At 41.7% G+C, this 20,911-nt stretch overlaps 2 protein-coding genes across 2 annotated transcripts; both read left to right on the forward strand.

Annotated features, from left to right (window-relative positions):
* Nucleotides 1–1,889: 1,889 nt before the first annotated feature.
* On the forward strand, nt 1,890–3,843 carry LOC114566593 (E3 ubiquitin-protein ligase TRIM16-like). The gene has a single exon (XM_028595166.1). It carries the CDS (start codon nt 1,952–1,954, stop codon nt 3,614–3,616), a length of 1,665 nt encoding a protein of 554 aa, XP_028450967.1. The 5' UTR covers nt 1,890–1,951; the 3' UTR covers nt 3,617–3,843.
* On the forward strand, nt 1,918–17,819 carry LOC114566592 (tripartite motif-containing protein 16-like). The gene is made up of 2 exons (XM_028595165.1): nt 1,918–1,946; nt 15,925–17,819. The coding sequence occupies exon 2, from the start codon at nt 15,930–15,932 to the stop codon at nt 17,595–17,597; it is 1,668 nt and encodes a 555-aa protein (XP_028450966.1). The 5' UTR covers nt 1,918–1,946; nt 15,925–15,929; the 3' UTR covers nt 17,598–17,819.
* The last annotated feature ends 3,092 nt before the right edge of the window (nt 17,820–20,911 follow it).

The raw sequence follows: 20,911 nt of genomic DNA on the forward strand, positions 1-20,911 counted from the left end.
TCTCCCTTAGAGATAGGGTGAGAAGCTCAGTCATCCGTGAGGAGCTCGGAGTAGAGCCGCTGCTCCTTCGAAAGGAGCCAGTTGAGGTGGTTCGGGCATCTGGTAAGGATGCCCCCTCGGCGCCTCCCTAGGGAGGTGTTCCAGGCACATCCAGCTGGGAGGAGGCCTCGGGGAAGACCCAGGACTAGGTGGAGGGAGGTCCAGCTGGGAGGAGGCCTCGGGGAAGACCCAGGACTAGGTGGAGGGATTATATCTCCAACCTGGCCTGGGAACGCCTCGGGATCCCCCAGTCAGAGCTGGTTAATGTTGCTCGGGAAAGGGAAGTTTGGGGTCCCCTGCTGGAGCTGCTCCCCCCGCGACCCGACACCGGATAAGCGGACGAAGATGGATGGATGGATGGACAAAAAAGTGTGAAATAACTGAAAACATGTCTTATATTTTAGATTCTTCAAAGTAGCCACCGTTTGCTTTTTTATTAATAAGGGAAATAATTCCATTAATGAACCCTGACAAGGCACACCTGTGAAGGTAAAACCATTTCAGGTGACTACCTCATGAAGCTCATTGAGAGAACACCAAGGGTTTGAAGAGTTATCAAAAAAAGCAAAGGGTGGCTACTTTGAAGAATCTAAAATATAAGACATGTTTTCAGTTATTTCACACTTTTTTGTTAAGTACATAATTCCATATGTGTTCATTCATAGTTTTGATGCCTTCAGTGAGAATCTACAATGTAAATAGTCATGAAAATAAAGGAAACGCATTGAATGAGAAGGTGTGTCCAAACTTTTGACCTGTACTGTATGTGTATTAGGTCTCATCTCTTCGGTGTGTTCTGAGGAACTTTCTGGACCAACTCGGGGAGACAGACGGGTCCGACTGGCTTTTCTGCCGAGGGTCGACCATCTGGTTGGTGTCTCACGACCTTAAGATCTGTTTGTCCACCTGGTCAAGCGTCCGGTATACCCGCCGCAGCCGACCTATGAGCTCACCAGTGTGACATCATGGGAGCGCCGTAACTGTTTAAACTCCCGCGTGGTGGTCATAGTTGCAGTCTTCTCCTGAGCAGAGGTGGCGCTAATGAGGAAAGGCTACCGACTTTGGTCTTTTTAGGACTAGAAGAAGAAGAAAAAGGTAAACAATGGCAGAACTGGTAGCAGCATTGCTGCCAATGCTTCTGATTGGATGAGCTACTTGGTGGGATCACGCCTTTCATTCACCATAACAGAACTCATCTTAACCCAGTAAGTTTACCAGAGAGACCTGCAGTCACTCTGAGAGTCCTCATCATTCAGAAGAAACCCTCTCAGGATGTGTTATTTTCCGAGGCCGAACTATATTTAACATGTCAGCAGCATTTTGATGATGGTTAAGCTGGCGCTAAATCTATTAAATATATTTCACAAATTGTAGTTACTTTGCAAATTTGCTATTTACTAACAGAAAGCTGTGAATCATTCATGTGTCTTCCATGTTCTGTGGTTGGATTTTTGTAAACAATATAAAGTTAATAACAGGACAACTCAGTCATTTAGTAAACTGGGGAATAAATCTAAATCTGTCTCCAAACCCTCTGATTCTAAGAAGAGTTTACCTCCTAAAAGCTGAAGTCAGCAGAGGTTTTAAATGAGAAATGAGCTCTGTTGTTAACAAGTGTTGCTGTGTTCCTTATCTCATACTTTTTCTTTTTACTTTTAGTACAAACTGCAGCTGCTCTTATAAAGGTATGTACTGTTGGCTGCAGTACAGTCTGCATACAATTGGTACTTACAAAAACATTCCTGTCATACTAATGGTAGAATGGGCATTGCAACACACCCAGTATCTCTCTCAAACTGCTCCTCCTCCAGAAATGAAGCAAGACTTGCAACTCCTCCCATACATGTTGTTTTTAGTTTCACTTCTCAGGAAGAGAGACTCAGACAGTTGTTGTCACTGAGCGAGAGGTGAAATGGCGCAGAAAGGAGTTCAGCTGGACCGGGAAACCTTCTCTTGTTCCATCTGTCTGGATCTACTGAAGGATCCGGTGACTACTCCCTGTGGACACAACTACTGCATGAACTGTATTAAAAGCCACTGGGATGGAGAGGATTGTAAGTACATCTACAGCTGCCCTCAGTGCAGGAAGACATTCACACCAAGGCCTGTCCTGCTGAAAAACAACTTGTTAGCAGATTTAGTGGAGGAGCTGAAGAAGACTGGACTCCAAGCTGCTCCTGCTGATCACTGCTATGCTGCAGCTGAAGATGTGGCCTGTGATGTCTGTACCGGGAGAAAACTCAAAGCACACAAGTCCTGTCTGCAATGTCTGGCTTCTTTCTGTGAGAAACACCTTCAGTTTCATTATGAATCAGCTCCATACAAGAAACACAAGCTGGTGGAGCCGTCCAAGAAGCTCCAGGAGAACGTCTGCTCTCGTCATGATGAGGTGATGAAGATGTTCTGTCGTACTGATCAGCAGCTTATCTGTTATCTCTGCTTAATGGAGGAACATAAAGGCCACGACATAGTGTCAGTTGCAGCAGAAAGGACTGAGAGGCAAAGAGAGCTCGAGGGGAGTCGACAGACCATCCAGCAGAGAATCCAGGACAGAGAGAAAGATGTGAAGCTGCTTCAACAGCAGGCGGAGGCCATCAATCTCTCTGCTGATAAAGCAGTGGAGGACTGCGAGAAGATCTTCACTGAGCTGATCCGTCTCCTGGAGAAAAGAAGCTCTGATGTGAAGCAGCAGGTCAGATCCCAGCAGAAAAGTGAAGTGAGTCGAGTCAGAGAGCTTCAGGAGAAGCTGGAGCAGGAGATCACTGAGCTGAAGAGGAAAGACGCTGAGCTGAAGAAGCTCTCACACACAGATGATCACACCCAGTTTCTACACAACTACCCCTCACTGTCACCTCTCAGCCAATCAGCATCCAGCATCCATATCTGTCCTCTGAGCTGCTTTGAGGACGTGACAGCAGCCGTGTCAGAAGTCAGAGATAAACTACAGGACGTCCTGAGAGAGAAGAGGACAAACGTCTCACTGACAGGGACTGAAGTGGATGTTTTACTGCTACAACCAGAGACCAAGACCAGAGCTGGATTCTTAAAATATTCACGTGAAATCACACTGGATCCAAACACAGCATATAAACTGCTGTTATTATCTGAGGGGAACAGGAAAGCTACAGTAATGATTCAACATCAGTCTTATTCTAGTCACCCAGACAGATTCACTGACTGGTCTCAGGTCCTGAGTAGAGAGAGTCTGACTGGATGTTGTTACTGGGAGGTGGAGAGGAGAGGAGAAGTTTATGTAGCAGTCTCATACAAGAATATCAGCAGAACAGGGGAGTCGGATGAATGTGGATTTGGACGAAATGACAAATCTTGGGCGTTATATTGTGACAATAACAGGTATACATTTTATTACAACAAAGTCCAAACTCCCGTCTCAGGTCCTGAGTCCTCCAGAGTAGGAGTGTACCTGGATCACAGTGCAGGTATTCTGTCCTTCTACAGCGTCTCTGAAACCATGACTCTCCTCCACAGAGTCCAGACCTCATTCACTCAGCCCCTCTATGCTGGACTAAGGGTTTATTGGTTTGGACACTCTGCTGAGTTGTGTAAACTGAAATAGACAGAAGTCATTTAAGGGTTAAATTCTGTGTTTTTTTGTTTGTGACATTCTATGTTTTCAGCGTTTTTTTGTCAGCGTTTGATGTTTTTCATGTGTTTACATGTTTTTGTAGCTTTTTTAATTTGTTTTGAAGCCCTAACCTGGAAACGGGGAGCAGGCTGAGGTGACTAGAGTCTCTCAAAATCTGAGGAAAATCTTTTAAACTGACCTTTGTTGATCTGAAATGAAGACAGATTCAGACACTGCACGGCCTATTTCTCTCTTCAGATGTTTTCAGAAACACATTTCGGTGAACTATTTTAGTACAATATGAGATATCAGATTCTGAACGAGTTCGTCCAATCAGCTTCCCCCAGAACAACCGGAGAGTTTAATATTCAGGCTGTGAAAGAGCTTGTTGTGAGTCAGCTGGATGGTAGCATACTTGGAAAATGTAATTATTATTTTGCTCGATTTGCTAAATTCTAGCATGGCTTTGGAACTTTTTTTGCTGACTTTTTCAGAGCTTTATGTGGACCAAACTGTAAGAGAGAAGACTATATGAGACATGCAACAATTGAGTCAAAGATATTTTACTTTTTCGATGAAATAAAAGCCTATCAATAAACTCTACATGTCTGGCCATTGGTGTGATTCTCTTTTTCCAGTGTGGCCCTCTGGGAAGTTGAGTTTGACCCCCCTGGTTTAAAGGACCTCTCCTTTCTTCCAGACTGGTCTGAAAGAAAAATGAAAAATAAAATTAAATAACTAATAAATATAATTTAAAAACTTTTTAATTTTAGTTAATTTAATTTAATTTCTCCTTCATTTACAATACGTTTTTATTGTTGTTTAATTTCATTTATTGTAATTATATTTATTGATAAAATGTGATTAAAAAACGCCTGTTTTGTATTATTTTTAAGTATTGAATTAAAAATATATATATAATAAGAAATAAAATAATAATGATGAGAGAAATTAAGTAGGATTGTCAATGCATGGACGTTTTTTTTTTTTTTTACACTGTGATTTTTTACTTTAAGTTTAAAAAAAAAGACTGTAATACCAAAATTACAACTTTTTTTATTTTAAATATTCAATTCAATTCAATTCAATTCAATTTTATTTATAGTATCAAATCATAACAAAAGTTATCTCGAGACACTTTACAGATAGAGTAGGTCTAGACCACACTCTATAAATGGCAAAACCCCAACAATTACAGTAATTCCCTCAAGAGCAAGCATTAGCAGTGGCTATTGCGACAGTGGCAAGAAAAAACTCCCTTTTAGGAAGAAACCTCGGCAGACCCAGACTCTTGGTAGGCGGTGTCTGACGGGCGGTTGGGGCGTGATGAACAGTGGTGATAACAGTCACATTAGAAGTCACATTGACTTGAAGGTTATCGTGGAAGTTCATGTCATAGCAGGGCACATCGTGTCATACTGAGTAGTGCAGTCTCCTATACCGGATCCTGACTACTCTGTGCGTATGAACATCACAGCAGGGCGAGCGGGATGTAACGTGGCGCTGCAGAGCACGGGGGAGGCTGCGGATGCAGCAGGACGCAGCAGGATGCAGCCGGAATGCAGAGAATCGCAGAGCATAGCTCTGCGAAGAAGAACATAAGGACTCCGGGAGTAAACTCCCCAGAGCTAGATTAGTAACAAGCATTTCTGGGACAGGATGCATACAAAAGTAACAAGTAGAGATGAGAGAGCAGCTCAGTGTGTCTTAGGGAGGAACAGCCTCCCCGGCAGTCTAGAGTTGTAATAGCATAACTTAAGAGAGGCAGGTTAAAGAGAGGAGCCTGGTCGGGCTAGAACTCCCCCCAACCGGATCGGGCTGTACTGGCCTGCCTCCCTCTACTCTCGCTAGATTATTAATTATACAGTATATAAAACTGATGACTACGAGGAGAAGCAGTGGGCCGGATTAGGTGGACGCTTCAACTCCTCGTCCCTAACTATAAGCTTTATCAAAGAGGAGAGTTTTCAGTTTACTCTTAAATGTGGTGACGGTGTCTGCCTCTCGAACCCCGACTGGGAGCTGGTTCCACAATACTGGAGCCTGATAGCTGAAGGCCCTGGCCCCCAGTCTACTTCCAGAGACTCTAGGAACCATAAGTAGCCCCGCATTCTGGGAGCGCAGTGCTCTAGTGGGACAATAAGGTACTATGAGCTCTTCTAAGTATGATGGTGCTTGACCATTTAGAGCTTTGTAAGTCAGGAGGAGGATTTTAAATTCAATCCTATATTTCACTGGAAGCCAATGCAGAGAAGCTAATACAGGAGAAATATGATCTCTTCTCTTAGTTCTCGTCAGAACACGTGCTGCAGCATTCTGGATCAGTTGGAGAGTCTTAATGGACTTATTTGGGCAACCTGATAATAAGGAATTGCAGTAATCTAGTCTAGAAGTAACGAATGCATGGACTAGTTTTTCAGCATCGTTTTGAGACAGGATATTCCTAATTTTGGCAATGTTACGAAGATGGAAAAAGGCTATTCTTGAGGTTTTTGTTTTAAGTGGGCGTTGAAGGATATATCCTGATCAAAAATAACTCCTAGATTTCTGACAGTAGTGCTGGAGGCCAGGGTAATACCATCCAGAGTAACTATATCTTTCGAAAAACGAAGTTTGGCGGTGCGTTGGTCCTATCACAATAACTTCAGTTTTGTCTGAGTTTAACATCAGGAAATTGTGGGTCATCCAGGATTTTATATCCTCAATACACGTTTGAAGTCTTGCTAACTGACCACTTTCATCTGGCTTAATTGACAGATATAATTGGGTATCGTCTGCGTAACAGTGATAGTTAATCGAGTGTTTCCTAATAATATTACCTAGAGGAAGCATATATAAGGAAAATAGAATTGGTCCAAGCACTGAGCCTTGAGGAACGCCATGGCTAACTTTAGCGTGCTTGGAGGGTTTATCATTAACATTAACAAACTGGGATCGCTCAGAGAAATAGGACTTAAACCAGCTTAGTGCGATTCCTTTAATGCCAACTAAGTGTTCCAGTCTCTGTAACAGGATAGTATGGTCAATAGTGTCAAATGCAGCACTAAGATCTAGTAGAACAAGAATGGAGACAAGTCCTTTGTCTGCAGCAGTTAGAAGGTCGTTAGTAATTTTCACCAGTGCCGTCTCTGTGCTATGATTCTTTCTAAATCCTGATTGAAAATCATCAAATAGACTGTTGCTATGTAGAAAATCACATAACTGATTAGCAACCACCTTCTCAAGGATCTTGGATAGAAAGGGAAGGTTAGATATAGGTCTATAGTTTGCTAAGACCTCAGGATCTAGGGGGTGTTTTTTTCAGAAGAGGTCTTATCACAGCAATTTTAAATGACTGCGGTACATAATCTGTTAGTAAGGACATGTTGATCATATCTAATAATGAAGTGTTTACCACGGTAACGCTTCTTTAAGTAGCCTCGTTGGGATGGGGTCTAAGAGACAGGTAGACGGCTTAGCTGAGGATATCTTTAACATTAATTGTTGAAGGTCTATAGGATAAAAGCAGTCCAAGTATATGTCGGGACTCGCGTTCTTTCTAGCGGTCCTGCATTTAAAGATGAACTGTTAGAAGTTAAGGGCAAAAGGTGATGAATTTTATCTCTAATTGTTATAATTGTATCATTAAAGAAGCTCATGAAGTCATCACTACTCAGAGCTAGAGGAATAGATGGCTCAGTAGAGCTGTGACTATCTGTCAGCCTGGCTACAGTGCTGAAAAGAAACCTTGGTTGTTCTTGTTTTCTTCAATTAATGATGAGTAATAGTCTGATCTGGCCTTTCTTAGGGCCTTCCTATAGGTTTTCAGACTGTCCTGCCATTCCAAACGGGATTCCTCCACTTTGGTGGAGCGCCACTTACTTTCGATGTTTCGTGAGATTTGTTTTAATTTGCGAGTTTGGGAGTTATACCAAGGAGCTAATTTCCTTTGCTTTATCGTCTTCTTTGTGAGAGGAGCGACAGAGTCTAAGGTCGTCCGTAGGCAAGTCGTAGTAACCGTCTACAAATGTATCAATTTGAGAGGGACTGAGGTTAACATAGAGGTCCTCTGTTATGTTAAGGCACGACATAGACTGGAATGCTGTAGGAATATTTTCCTTAAATTTAGCTATAGCACTGTCAGATAGGCATCTAGTGTAGAAGCTGCTATCTGGTTTAGTATGGTCAGGTAGCAAGAATTCAAAAGTAATTAAAAAATGATCTGATAATACCAGATTCTGCGGAAATATTATTAAATCCTCAATTTCAATACCATATGCCTATTCAAGTAATGTTCAGGTTTCCTGATTTTTCGAGAAGACATTTAAGGCATCTAAATACTTGTTGTCCTAAACAAAACTTAAACTAAAAATATTAAAACGAAATAAACTTTAAAGTAACAATAACTCAGCAGTTTGTACGTTTTATCCGATTATTATTTCTTTATTTATTTTAAACAGAAGTTTAGTCTGTTTAGTAGAAATTGTAGTGTATTGGTCTTAATAAATAAGATATTGAGAAATTGTCAATAGGAGGCAGTAATGCAACGACTTGGATGCCAACTGCCGTTAAACTCTAAAGAAGAAGAAGAAGAAGACAGCGTCACCGTCATGGCTGCGGTTGACAGTTGGAGCTGGTTCCCAGCGTTAGCATTGGGAGTTTCTTTCCTGAAATGTCTCTTTATCACCGCATAGTGAGTGGGAAAAGTTTGATGTTAACCTGTTCCACTTAGCGGCTCAGCTTCGGGACGATTGGGTTATTTAATGAATATATATTTTTAAATTTGCCGCGACGCCTGTTAGCATCCATCCGGGTAACCTACTGAGTAGCTAACGTTAGCGTCGGTTAGCATCCATCCGGGTAACATACTGAGTAGCTAACGTTAGCGTCGGTTAGCATCCATCCGGGTAACATACTGAGTAGCTAACGTTAGCGTCGGTTAGCATCCATCCGGGTAACATACTGAGTAGCTAACGTTAGCGTCGGTTAGCATCCATCCGGGTAACATACTAGCTGTTTCTCAATGTCAAGGAAGGATCCTTCGAAGCCAAAATTTCGAGGATGCTACGTCATCGACGTCCGTCGAAGGACCGTTCCGATGTCGAGGATCCTCCGAATCCCTCCAAGGACTGAGTCCTTCGTTCGGAGAATTTCCCATTGACGGCAAAGGATGCATATGTGTATCCTTCGCGCTCCCAGATCGCCCACAATCCTATGCGCGGCTTTGCCGGCTCGTTAAAAAAAAATTAAATGGCGGACCTAAGCGAGGGAAGCGGACTGAGGCAATATGCTTTTAAATGTAAGTATCTTTAGTATTCAACGTTACCGTAGATTTGTTAAAACGGTAGTACATGAAAATAAAGTTTAACGTTTAAATGCCAGTACAAATTGCTATTGATAATTAGCTAGATACCTCACGAGCTAACGGTAGGTTAGCTAGCTAGCTAACTGAACCGGACCTGTCATTTAGCTAACAGTTGTTAGCTTGGTTGCCGTCACCGGTATTTATTTTATAAATCACTAGATAAGTTGTACAAACTAATGTAACGTTAACATTATACCATCCACACAGTTATGCTGATAGCGTTCTCGTCTTTTTTAACAGGGACTAAGGAACAAACGGAGGCGTTTATACGCCTCGGTGAGCTACATAGCTACACTATTGTTTAATGTTCAGAAGTAATAGCTGTGTAATCTGTTTTTTTATTCCCACCCTCATTCACACAGGGTTATTTTGGAGAAGATGGGGATCGGAGGGAGGGTCACCCACGCCCAGGCCAAAAAGAAATGGGACAACTTAAAAACTAAGTATAAGGTGGGAGAGATTGTACTTTTGGGTATTAATGTATGGACATAATTGTTTATGGACATCTTAATGTAACTTGTGATTTTTTAAGTTAGCCTTGGATGTAAACATGACAGAGGGCCTGCTGACAGTAAGTTTAGATGCAGTGTTGTGTACAATAGTAGTAATAATCATCACAACAACCTCTTGATCTTCACTGTTTAGGAATGCAAGTGTCCTGCCACAGGTCAGGGGACAGAGGATGGGAAGGCAACGGCAGCAACTTGGCCCTGGTTTGCCCTCATGGACGAGGCATTAGGGCAGTCTGCGGCAGTCTCGCCCCCCTGCCTTATTGCCTCAATCCAGGAGGACAAACCAGGGCCAAGCACTGGGCAAGAGGTAGAGGAAGGGAGATGAGGAGGAGGAGGAGGAGGAGGAGGAGGAGGAAGAGGAGGAGAGAGGCACATGCAGCAGAGAGAGAGCAGGGAACAGAGGAGAGAAGAGGAGAAGGGAGAGAGAGGATCCATTCCTTAAACTCATTAAGGAGGACATCCAGTACCAGAGGGAGGCAGATGAGAGGAGGGAAGCAGAGGCCAGAGAGAGGTCGAATCGGGTTTTTTTGTTGTTGGAGAGGTTGGCGGAAAAATAAAGTAAATTTAACTGGTTTTGTCTTTGCCCCTTTTTTTAATTATTTAATATAAACTCTTATGTCTATTCTTTAAAACCCTTATTGTTCTTTAGACTGCAATAGAAACAACTTGGTAAGTAACAAATAACTAGCATGTGAAGCCTAAAACAATGTATTGAACAAAAATATCTTCACAGTTATTTACAACGTTTTGTGGTTACGTATTCCAAGCTACAACAAATATTTCATTTCATTTCATCTTGGTTACAAAAAAATTTATTTAAACATTTCAATATTGACAACTATATACATGAAGCAAAACAATTCAAACATTCTCATATCTACAGCTATATACATCAACTTAAACATTTACAACTATATACAACAAGAACCGGCAATCAGCTGCTGGTGCCGTCATATTGCTTCAAGGCTGCAGACAGAAAAAGAAAGTTTAAGTTAGTCAAGTGGTAATCCAATCAGTCCTGCTGTTGCAGTATATTTAGTATAGTATCAAGAAGGTAAATTAAATGTACTTAATGTACTAGTAATGTACATTCTTGACTGTGTATGGGTGTTTACCAACGGTGTTGTTAAATGACTTCATATGTTGGTTACAGTAGTTTAAGGATAATTGTCAACTGGTAACTTTGAAATATGTTATATCTTAATAGTCACTGAAACAAAAAACTTTATTTTCTTTTATGTACTTGGATGTGTCAACTTCCACACTTATAATTATTATTCACCTGGGAAAAATAATCGTGGTCCAGAGGTGCCTCATGCAGTGCAGACACCTCGTTGGTCATCACGGCCCGCCAAGCAGCGCCACTCCGGCTCTCCCCACCATCGCGCTCCAGAGGTGGCTGGTCCTCCTCCTCCTCCACAGCCTCTTCCAGCTCGTCCCCCACACCGACACAAATATTGTGTAAAATTACACACGCCGTCACCACCTGTGCACAAGGCAGAGCAAAAGCAGACAAGACTTTTTTCAGATATGAAATAAAGGGTATAAAGGGTATTATGATTTGATTAAAAAAAAGAATTATATAAATATTGCAGTGATTTATTACCTTAGGGACAAACACTGGATGTACTTCAAGTGCTTCTAAAAAGATGCACCTGAAGCGGGTTTTCATCATTCCAAAGGCACGCTCAATAACTGAGTGACCTCTGGAATGATGGTAATTAAACCTTTGCTCTGCCATGCCTCTCACTGGCCTCTTATATGGTGTGATAAGGGCCAGGGGTTCCTGTAGACATGGGTAGCCACCATCAGCTAGGAGGAAATACCCAGGTGGAGGGTAAGTCCCCCTAGTGTAGATGGGGCTGTTCTTTAGGATGCGTGCATCATGCACGCTTCCTGGGTAACCCACAAAGATATCCATGAAGCGACCCTGATGGTCACAGACTGCCTGGAGCACCACGGACGGGAACAGTTTCCTGTTATTGTAGTCGTGACCATCAGGGCCGCCAGGACATTTGATTCGGATATGGCAGCCATCTACTGCCCCTGCTGCCTTGTCAAATGCTCTGTGATGAGCTAGCCGGCCAAAGCCATCCCCGACAACCTGTAGCTCCTCCTGTGTGCGGGGGAAGTGCACAAAACCACCCACCACCTCATCCACCATCCTGTGGACCACTCTGTGCACCGTGGGTAGGGGCATGCAGAAGACCCTGGAGACAACTCGGTAGGCTGAACCGGTTGCCAGCCAGAACAGGAACACAAGTGTCTCCAGGGTCGGCCCCCACCCATGCTGCCTGTCTGTCTTCAGGATCGCCATCAGATGCTGAATGGTCTCTCTTCCCAGCCTGAAGTCTGGGCGGGTGTCCTCCCCACCATAGTACCTCTGGAGTACTGGCACTGTGGCATTGATGGCACAGTAATGCCGAGCCTGCACAACATGAAGAATAGAGGAAGGTTTAAGTTTTATTTCAGTTTTGCCATTTATTTAATGTTTGTTAAACTATTAAACATCTCAATATCGTCTCAAAACTGATTTGGTGGGGGGGGGGGGACTTAACCTGGTCCCTTATACTGGTTCATTAACAGCATCTGTTCACCTTGTAATTTTTACCTAATATAGCTATCCTTTTTGTTGTTCATCACATGTTGATCAAATATTTTACAACCGCATTAGTTTTAAAAGCTAGAACGTGAACAGTCAATAAGCTTAACGTTAGCGAGCTACGTTACTACTTTTAAAACAGCAAAATAATAGTAACGTTAAATATAAGTAGTAGCTAAGTAATAGCTAGTAGTTAAGTATAACCATATACTACTATAGCATTTAAGATGTTTCTCCATACGGTGATGACAAATAATGTTAACTCCCACGAGTTTAAAATGTATTGACATAACATAATAGCGGTTGTAAAAAAAAGAAAAGAAAAGCTGAATCAGGGGCTAACGTTAGCTTATTAGTGTAATGTTACTTATTCACTCTTTATTCATGTTTAACGTCACTTACTATCCCACGTCTTTGACGGCAGAGGTGGCGACAAATTAATCTCCTCCTCCTGCGGGCAACCTGTCGCCGATGCTCCCTCACCATCTCCATTTCCATCTCAGCAAAGATGCTGTACAGCACACAAATGAGTAGCACATCCATTGTTGACCACTGTTGAATTGTAGCGCCGAAGGCGGGGTTTTTCACTGACGTAATGATGCAGTGACGTGCACTTGGTAGCCTGTTCCATTGTACTAGTTCTCCGAATGCTAAGGAGGACTCTGGCCTAGCCTCTGAAGGATCCTTCCTTGGAAGGACTAGTCCTACCAAGGAAGGATCCTTGACATTGAGAAACAGCTACAGACTACCTAACGTTAGCGTCGGTTAGCATCCATCCGGGTAACATACTGAGTAGCTAAAGTTAGCGTCGGTTAGCATCCATCCGGGTAACATACTGAGTAGCTAACGTTAGCGTCGGTTAGCATCCATCCGGGTAACATACTGAGTACCTAACGTTAGCGTCGGTTAGCATCCATCCGGGTAACATACTGAGTAGCTAACGTTAGTAGATTCGGTTAGCATCCATCGGGGTAACATACTGAGTAGCTAACGTTAGTAGATTCGGTTAGCATCCATCCGGGTAACATACTGAGTAGCTAACGTTAGCGTCGGTTAGCATCCATCTGGGTAACATACTGAGTAGCTAACGTTAGTAGATTCGGTTAGCATCCATCCGGGTAACAGACTAGCTAACGTTCGCTACAAGCCAGAAACTATTATTTCTAAATGACCTTTTGACGTTAAGGGCTTTGTTTATGCGTCGATTTAATAGGAACTGGCAGTGAAAGCACATGTGTGTGTCCCTTAGTTATATTAGACTTCATATAAGAGACGATAGTTGGTGTAATGTGACGTGTTATTAGCTTTCAGGCTTAGCTACGTAGCCAAACGGCCTGAAGATGGCGCCGTTTTTCATTAGAAGGTTGTTTTGAAGCTGAGTTGTTAAATTAGATACAGATTATTAACTATAAGTGACATCCTGAGGCACTTTATAGCTCAAGTATTAAAATGATTATGTCGCTGTTGCTTTGTTGCGTGCTGATATATCTGTATGGAGGCCTAATATGTCTGAAATGTACAATAAAGTGCAGTGTTATACCTATCTACACCAAACCTCTCGGAAAAATGTCACAATTTAAGGAAATAACGCTTTTTTAACGTACTGTTTTGTACACGCGTCATAAAACATAATTTAGCATGCATATAGAGTCAGGATTAACTGTTGGTTATTTCGGCATTAATACAGTATATAAGCACAAGCTTGATATTGTGTGTGGTTGTATTATTGGCTTTATATTTTGTCAAATGACCGACCAATCAGCGTTGGTTTTGAGGCGGGTTTAGGTGGTGGTAGACAGATGGTTTATCCAATCAGCTAACCAGTATTTTCAGACAGCGGTAGCCCTAATTCTGTTAGCCGCTCGCTAATGCTTTTTCCTCTTGGATCCTTCTTTTGGAGTATGGACCAGGAACCTGAAATGGGGCCTTTTATTCTTTTATTCCTTAATTCTCGTCACACAAACGAGCTATGCTTTGCCTGCAGCAGCAACAGGGGCGGGCTTGTAGTTGTATTTTCATACGCTTCGTTGATCTGATTGGTTGATTTGGCCCGTCTATCACCAACATATAGGTGGTGAGACGGATGATTTAAGGACGGATGATTTATCCAATCAGCTAACCAGGATTTTCGCCCCTTCCCAAAAGTTCTCCAATGGAAAGTTCCCAGATGGATATGCTGAACAAATGTGAAGAAATCCATCTGGTGAAGTCAGGTTAGAAAAGTATGCATATTAATACATTTTTAAAGGGTAACTTCTGTATTTTTCAAACTTTATTTCCCCATGTTTTTGTGTCTGTTAGAGCAGGGCCTGCTGTGTGTCTCTTGCGGGTGTTTTTCTCTGCTACATTGCAGCTCCATGGGCGGTGCAACACTGGGAGCACCTTGGCCAGTCTCCCAGAGTCCTTAAAGCCCGAGACAGTCGGACTCAAATGACCCATCTGATTGGTGGAGAGCTAACCCGGAAACAAGAAGAAGGATGAGCGTGACTAGAGTCTCTCAAAATCTGAGTAAAATCTCTTAAACTGACCTTTGTTGATCTGAAATGAAGACAGATTCAGCAACTACACAAACACACACACACACACAAACACACACACACACAGACACACACACACACACACACACACACACACACACACACACACACACACACACACACAGAGACACATGACCTTTCTCTCTTCAAATGTTTTCAGAAACACATTTCGGTGAACTATTTTAGTACAATATGAGATCATATTCTGAACGAGTTCGTCCAATCAGCTGCCGGTTTCATTTTTGGGCGACAACACAGATTAGCTCCGCCTGCTGTTATGGAGACGTATTACGTCTCGTCTCTTCGGTGTGTTCTGAGGAACTTTCTGGACCAACTCGGGGACACTGATCAGTCCGACTGGCTTTACTGCCGAGGGTCGACCATCTGGTCGGTGTCTCACGACCTTAAGATCTGGCGCTGATGGGGAAAGGCTACCGACTTTGCTCTTTTTAGGACTAGAAGAAGAAGAAAAAGGTAAACAACGGCAGAACTGGCAGCAGCATTGCTGCCAATGCTTCAATCTGATTGGATGAGCTACTTGGTGGGATCAAGCCTTTCATTCACCATAACAGAACTCATCTTAACCCAGTAAGTTTACCAGAGAGACCTGCAGTCACTCTGAGAGTCCTCATCATTCAGAAGAAACCTCTCAGGATGTGTTATTGTCCGAGGCCGAACTATATTTAACATGTCAGCAGCATTTTGATGATGGTTAAGCTGGCGCTAAATCTATTCTATATATTTCACAGATTGTAGTTACTTTGCAAATTTGCTATTTACTAACAGAAAGCTGTGAATCAGTCATGTGTCTTCCATGTTCTGTGGTTGGATTTTTGTAAACAATATAAACTTAATAACAGGACAACTCAGTCATTTAGTAAACTGGGGAATAAATCTAAATCTGTCTCCAAACCCTCTGATTCTAAGAAGAGTTTACCTCCTAAAAGCTGAAGTCAGCAGAGGTTTTAAATGAGAAATGGGCTCTGTTGTTAACAAGTGTTGCTGTGTTCCTTATCTCATACTTTTTCTTTTTACTTTTAGTACAAACTGCAGCTGCTCTTATAAAGGTATGTACTGTTGCCTGCAGTACAGTCTACATACAATTGGTACTTACAAAAACATTCCTGCTGTACTAATGGTAGAATGGGCATTGCAACACACCCAGTATCTCTCTCAAACTGCTCCTCGTCCAGGAATGAAGGTAAACTTGATAACTCCTCCCACACATGCTGTTTTTAGATCAGAGATTAAACTAGTCTCACTTCTCAGGAAGAGAGACTCAGACAGTCGTAATTTAGCGAGAGGTGAAATGGCGCAGAAAGGAGTTCAGCTGGACCGGGAAACCTTCTCTTGTTCCATCTGTCTGGATCTACTGAAGGATCCGGTGACTACTCCCTGTGGACACAACTACTGCATGAACTGTATTAAAAGCCACTGGGATGGAGAGGATCGTAAGTACAGCTACAGCTGTCCTCAGTGCAGGAAGACATTCACACCGAGGCCTGTCCTGCTGAAGAACAACTTGTTAGCAGATTTAGTGGAGGAGCTGAAGAAGACTGGACTCCAAGCTGCTCCTGCTGATCACTGCTATTCTGGAGCTGAAGATGTGGCCTGTGATGTCTGCAACGGGAGAAAACTCAAAGCACACAAGTCCTGTCTGCAATGTCTGGCTTCTTTCTGTGAGAAACACCTTCAGCCTCATTATGAATCAGAGACATTCAAGAAACACAAGCTGGTGGAGCCGTCCAAGAAGCTCCAGGAGAACGTCTGCTCTCGTCATGATGAGGTGATGAAGATGTTCTGTCGTACTGATCAGCAGCTTATCTGTTATCTCTGCCCTGTGGATGAACATAAAGGCCACGACACAGTCTCAGCTGCAGCAGAAAGGACTGAGAGGCAAAGAGAGCTCGAGGGGAGTCGACAGACCATCCAGCAGAGAATCCAGGACAGAGAGAAAGATGTGAAGCTGCTTCAACAGCAGGCGGAGGCCATCAATCTCTCTGCTGATAAAGCAGTGGAGGACAGCGAGAAGATCTTCACTGAGCTGATCCGTCTCCTGGAGAAAAGAAGCTCTGATGTGAAGCAGCAGGTCAGATCCCAGCAGAAAAGAGAAGAGAGTCGAGTCAGAGAGCTTCAGGAGAAGCTGGAGCAGGAGATCACTGAGCTGAAGAGGAAAGACGCTGAGCTGAAGAAGCTCTCACACACAGATGATCACACCCAGTTTCTACACAACTACCCCTCACTGTCACCTCTCAGCCAATCAGCATCCAGCATCCATATCTGTCCTCTGAGCTGCTTTGAGGACGTGACAGCAGCCGTGTCAGAAGTCAGAGATAAACTACAGGACGTCCTGAGAGAGAAGAGGACAAACGTCTCACTGACAGGGACTGAAGTGGATGTTTTACTGCTACAACCAGAGACCAAGACCAGAGCTGGATTCTTAAAATATTCACGTGAAATCACACTGGATCCAAAAACAGCATATAAACAGCTGTTATTATCTGAGGGGAACAGGAAAGCATCAGTCATGATTCAACATCAGTCTTATTCTCGTCACCCAGACAGATTCACTGACTGGTTTCAGGTCCTGAGTAGAGAGAGTCTGACTGGATGTTGTTACTGGGAGGTGGAGAAGAGAGGAGCAGTTTATGTAGCAGTCTCATACAAGAATATTAGCAGAGCAGGGGGGTCGGGTGAATGTGTATTTGGACTAAATGACAAATCTTGGGCGTTAGATTGTGACAACAACAGTTATACATTTTGTTCCAACAAAGTCCAAACTCCCGTCTCAGGTCCTGTGTCCTCCAGAGTAGGAGTGTACCTGGATCACAGTGCAGGTATTCTGTCCTTCTACAGCGTCTCTGAAACCATGACTCTCCTCCACAGAGTCCAGACCACATTCACTCAGCCCCTCTATGCTGGACTCTATGTTTATGGGTTTTCTGGAGACTCTGCTGAGTTGTGTAAACTGAAATAGACAGAAGTCATTTAAGGGTTAAATTCTGTGTTTTTTTGTTTGTGAAATTCTATGTTTTCAGCTGGGGTTTTTTTCGACAGTGTTTGATGTTTTTCATGTGTTGACATGTTTTTGTAGCTTTTTTATTTTCTTTGAAGCCCTAACCTGGAAACGAGGAGCAGGATGAGGTGACTAGAGTCTCTCAAAATCTGATGAAAATCTTTTAAACTGACCTTTGTTGATCTGAAATGAAGACAGATTCGGACACTGCACGGCCTATTTCTCTCTTCAAATGTTTTCAGAAACTATTTTAGTACAATATGAGATCGTATTCTGAATCAGTTCGTCCAATCAGCTGCCGGTTTTCATTTTTGGGCGACAATCCAGATTAGCGCCGCCTGCTGTTATGGAGACGTATTACATCTCGTCTCTCCGGTGAGTTCTGAGACACTTTTTGGACCAACTCGGAGAGACTGATCAGTCCAATTAATAATAATTTTTCATTAAAAATGGTCAGAAAATGCTGTTTTCAGCCTCTCAAATATGAAGAACTCCGGCTCTTTCCTGTGTTATCTTATTATATTACAATGAATATCTTTTGGGTTTTGGATAAGATAGCTATTTAAAAAGAGGTCATCTCTGGGCTTTAGAGAACACTGATCCACATTTTTCACCATGTTCTGACATTTTAGAGTACACACACACACACACACACACACACACACACACACACACACACACACACACACACACACAAAGAGAGACACACACACACACACACACACACACACACACTGTTTTAAAAGGATTGTTTTAGCCAGAGGATTGTTTGTACCAGAATTGATTGATAGCCCAATGAAATCACTGTGTTTTCATTTAAATTTACATTTTACATTATAATCAAGTTGATTTTGGGTTAGGGTAAAAGTATGTTTTGTATTTATTCATATTCAGCATTCAGTTACTTGAGTAAATGCAGTATGTTGATTTGGTTTCTATCATGGTTATTAATGGTGTTTTTCTCTTCATTTGTTGTCAACATGTAACCTTTTTGCTTTAAATTCTGTCCATTCTTATTAGTTTTATCATTGGGTGTGAGAACTGTGACCCTGTGTTCCTCATCAGCTGGTTGGAGCCAGAGAGAAACAGAGGACATGTTTGGTGATATATATACTAGCTGTGACTAAGCATTATCTGGCTGGGAGACATGCTTTTATTTTGAAAATGTAAAATATCATTGACTGTATTATTGCATGTCTCATATAGTCTTCTGTGTGTGTGTGTTTGTTTGTGTGTTTGTGTGTGTGTGTGTTTGTTTGTCTGTGTGTTGTGTGTGTGTGTAAGAGTACAGTGTTGTTTTTCACAATTTTTTACGATCACCATGACAATTTTTAAAATACTTTTAACAACTTTCCTAAACTCTTAACCCAGTTACCACAACCTCTGTGTGTGTAATCTTCCTGATGTTAGTGTGTATGATGTTGACACTTAAAATGTTGACAGTGTAAATATTGCTGGGAAACCGTTGCAAAAACCCAATAAAGGTAATTTCAATAGTGTGTATGATTGACTAGATGTTTCTGTTGTGTGTGTTAGTGTTCTGGAAGAATTATTTGATTTTGAGTCATGTTTGCATTGTTTTGGTAGACATAATGTATTGTTCTAGTGTTTTATTGGGTTTTGAATATTAGTGTTGGAGTTAAGTTTAAGTTAAGTAACAAATTAATATGATTGAGAACATATGAGTTTTTTGTTAAATCATGACTTTATTAGTTGTGTATTGTAGACATTAGAGATCCTGATCCACACTCCATACCTACCAGTTGGTGGCGGTAATGCACCAAATATTTGTTTAGCAACCGCCAATAAACTTTAAGGAAGAAGAAGAAGAAGAAGAAGAAGAAGAAGAAGAAGAAGAAGTCAGCCAATCACAGCTGGGAGAGGTCCAATCAGCCAGGTTAACAGGAAACACCTGTGAGGCTGCTCGTAGACTTTAAAGCACATGTTTCAAACTCAGGGCCTGTGGGCCAAATCCGGGCCCTTGCAAATTCTGATCCGGCTCGCATATCGATTTAGGTTCACAATAAATTTTGGCCCACCTAGTTGGGTGCCAAATCAAAAACATGGGAAACTGTTTTTTACTTGTTTTAACTTGTAATTACGCAAGACTCAAAGCAGAATTTGGCAAATTTGCCGACTTTGAGACTCAGAAATTCCCCCAGAAGAACCGGAGAGTTTAATATTCAGGCTGTTAAAGAGCTTGTTGTGAGTCAGCTGGGTGGTACCATACTTAGATTAAAATGTAATCATTATTTTTGCTCGATTTGCTAAATTCTAGCATGGCTTTGGAACTTTTTTGCTGACTTTTTCAGAGCTTTAAGTGGACCAAACTGTAAGAGAGAAGACTATATGAGACATGCAACAATTGAGTCAATGATATTTTACTTTTTCAATGAAATAAAAGCATGTCAATAAACTCTACATGTCTGGCCCTTTGTGTGATTCTCTTTTTCCAGTGTGGCCCTCTGGGAAGTTGAGTGTGACCCCCTTGGTTTAAAGGACCTCTCCTTTCTTCCAGACTGGTCTGAGAGCTGAATCCAGAACCAGGGTGAGAGGGACTCTTGTAGTCTCAGACCGGTGACTGTACGTACACACCGCCGCCGACTCGCGATTTTGGCGTTTTGGCTGTTTTGAGCATCAATCAGAAAGTTGAAAGTAGTTTAACTTTATGGTAATGAGCTATGACGCGGGTCAGCGGCAAGCAGCGGCAGCAACCAATCAGAATATAGACGTCTTTCACGCTGGCTGATTTAAATAATAATAAAAATATAAATAACAAAATAATAAAAATAAAACACTGAAAATATGAACAATAAAATAAATAAACTAATAAATATAATTTAAAAACTATTTAATTTTAGTTAATTTAATTTATCCTTTATAATACGTTTTTATTGCTGTTTAATTAAATTTATTGTAATTATATTTATTGATAAAATGTGATTAAAAAACGCCTGTTTTGTATTATTTTTAAGTATTGAATTAAAAATATATATATAATAAGAAATAAAATAATAACGATGAGAGACATTAAGTAGGATTGTCAATGCATGGACGTTTTTTTTTACACTCTGATATTTTTACTTTAAGTTTAAAAAAAAAGACTGTAATACCAAAATTACAACTTTTTTATTTTAAATATACAAGTAGGCTTAATGCTCAGATTTCCTGAGTTTTCGAGAAGACATTTAAGGCATCTAAAATACTTGTCGTCATAAACAAAACTTAAACTAAAAATATTAAAACGAAATAAACTTTAAAGTAACTATAACTCA

Source organism: Perca flavescens, chromosome 13 (genome assembly GCF_004354835.1).
Source record: "Perca flavescens isolate YP-PL-M2 chromosome 13, PFLA_1.0, whole genome shotgun sequence".
NCBI classification, from domain to species: Eukaryota; Metazoa; Chordata; class Actinopteri; order Perciformes; family Percidae; genus Perca; species Perca flavescens.

Bases quoted from the DNA above. Each gene is read 5' to 3' on its own strand.
- LOC114566592 (XM_028595165.1), top strand. From the start codon at position 15,930: ATGGCGCAGAAAGGAGTTCAGCTGGACCGGGAAACCTTCTCTTGTTCC.
- LOC114566593 (XM_028595166.1), top strand. From the start codon at position 1,952: ATGGCGCAGAAAGGAGTTCAGCTGGACCGGGAAACCTTCTCTTGTTCC.